Raw genomic sequence first — 1,947 nt, forward strand, 5'->3', positions numbered from 1 at the left:
GACGATAGAGTAAGGGCCATTGAGGGTTTCTCATCCTTTGGTATAAATGCTTGAGACCTTTGTTTGGTCCCGAATATGGTGTTATCTCAGAAGTTCAAAGTGTCGGACCTTCCAAAGTACACGGGCCTCAGTTGTCCCTGCAGTCATCTCACCATGTACTGCAGGAAAATGGCCTCACACATTGATAATGACAATCTCTTGATCCATTGCTTCCAAGAAGCCTGGCTGGGGCTTCCTTGGATTGGTACATGAGTCTAGAGCGTTCAAAGATCCAGTCTTGGAGAGACCTCTCCGAGGCATTCCTGAAACAATATAAGTACAACCTTGACATGGCCCCGACAAGGCTTCAATTACAGAATCAGTCTCAAAGATCTAATGAAACCTTCCAGGAATATGCTCAACGTTGGCGCGAAATGGTGTCTAGTGTTCGGCCAACATTATCCGACAATGAATTAGTGGACATCTTCATGGGTACGTTGCATGAGCTATATTTTGAAAAGATGATTGACAGTTCATCGACAAATTTTGCTGACATGGTAACCATCGGGGAACGTGTTGAGAGTGGGTTGAAATCAGGGAAAATCACAGACACAACCACACATCAGACAACCAACAAGAGACCGCATGGGGGCTTCGCTAAAAATAAGGAGGGGGAAGCAAACACTGTAACGATGAAGGCTCGTCCCCCATATCAATTTCCAGTGGCCCCTATGCCATATTACCCATATCTATACATCGTCGCTGCTCAATACCAGCAACCGTCGTTCAAATATCAACCGCAAAAATGCAATCAACAATTAACACCCGCTCAGATAAATCCAAACCAACAATATAATAGTGATAACAGAGGATAAAACCGAGGTCATAATAATAGAGGCAACTTTGGTAATAGTCCCGAGTTTGATAAGATCCCGGTGCCATACGCAGAGTAAGTGCCGTATCTGATCCATGTAGGGGCTATTGTACCAAGAGAACTGCCAGTAGCTTCTTCTCCTTTCAATCGCCGTCACAATCCTAATGCCACATGCGCTTTCCATGCAGGGTATATAGGACATTCCACCGAGGACTGTTGGGCCCTCAAAAAGAGGATCCAAGAGTTAATTGACCAAGAGATTCTGTCATTTTCCGAAGAAAAACTGAACGTAAAGACAAATCCTTTGCCGAATCATAGCGGTGCGGCAATCAACATCGTGATTGAAGAGGAAAATACCAAAGTTATACTGAGGGTTGAAGAAGTGAGGACTCTGATGTCTGTTGTGTTACAAAGGCTTAAATATTTTGGGTTTCTAGAAGGGGCGCATGATTATTGCTCAGTGTGCGAGTCTGATCCGAATGATTGCGAGCAGTTGAAAGGGTCTGTGCAAGAACTGATGGATCAAGGGTTAATACAATTCTCCAAATCTCAAGCAGCAGAAGAAGTGGCAGTAATTGAACCAATAACAATTGTATATAGGAAAAAGAAGGTTGAAGCTCCTTCTAGGAGGATTCAACGAATTCATTTCCGTGTTCCCACTCTGTTCCTGTATCAGAATACTAAGGCAGTTCCTTTGAATTATGAGACCACAACGTATTTGGGAGGAAGAGAAATTCGCATTCCTGACACATAAATCGTAAACATTGCTGGAATGAGAGGCATGACTCGAAGCGACCGTGTATTCGCTCCTAAATACACTCCTAGGGTGTCTCCAGCACCCACAGTTATCCTGCCTAAGGAGAAGGTTATTCTTGCTCCGACTCTACAGGCAGGGGCAGTTGTACCGGCCGCTCTGATCGTGACGACTGCTTTGGTGTTGACGAGGGTTATTGACAATAAAGCTTCTGAGGCCGAAGCATCCAAGGGTAAAGAGCCGATGGTTGAGAAAGAACAGCTTGAAGATCACAAGAAGAGTATCACCTTGGAGGAAAGTCAGGAATTCCTTAAATTGATCAAGAAAAGAGACTTCAAGA

General features: G+C 44.3%; 1 protein-coding gene across 1 annotated transcript; it reads left to right on the forward strand.

Annotated features, from left to right (window-relative positions):
* Positions 1-248: 248 nt before the first annotated feature.
* Positions 249-1,607, forward strand: LOC127122724 (uncharacterized). Its single transcript, XM_051053018.1, has 2 exons — positions 249-837; positions 955-1,607. The coding sequence occupies exons 1-2, from the start codon at positions 249-251 to the stop codon at positions 1,605-1,607; spliced, it is 1,242 nt and encodes a 413-aa protein (XP_050908975.1).
* The last annotated feature ends 340 nt before the right edge of the window (positions 1,608-1,947 follow it).

This window comes from Lathyrus oleraceus, chromosome 2, assembly GCF_024323335.1.
Source record: "Lathyrus oleraceus cultivar Zhongwan6 chromosome 2, CAAS_Psat_ZW6_1.0, whole genome shotgun sequence".
Taxonomy (NCBI): domain Eukaryota; kingdom Viridiplantae; phylum Streptophyta; class Magnoliopsida; order Fabales; family Fabaceae; genus Lathyrus; species Lathyrus oleraceus.

Bases quoted from the DNA above. Each gene is read 5' to 3' on its own strand.
- LOC127122724 (XM_051053018.1), top strand. From the start codon at position 249: ATGAGTCTAGAGCGTTCAAAGATCCAGTCTTGGAGAGACCTCTCCGAG. The intron at 838-954 runs GTGATAACAGAG...TGATCCATGTAG, and splicing joins TCCAAACCAACAATATAATA to GGGCTATTGTACCAAGAGAA.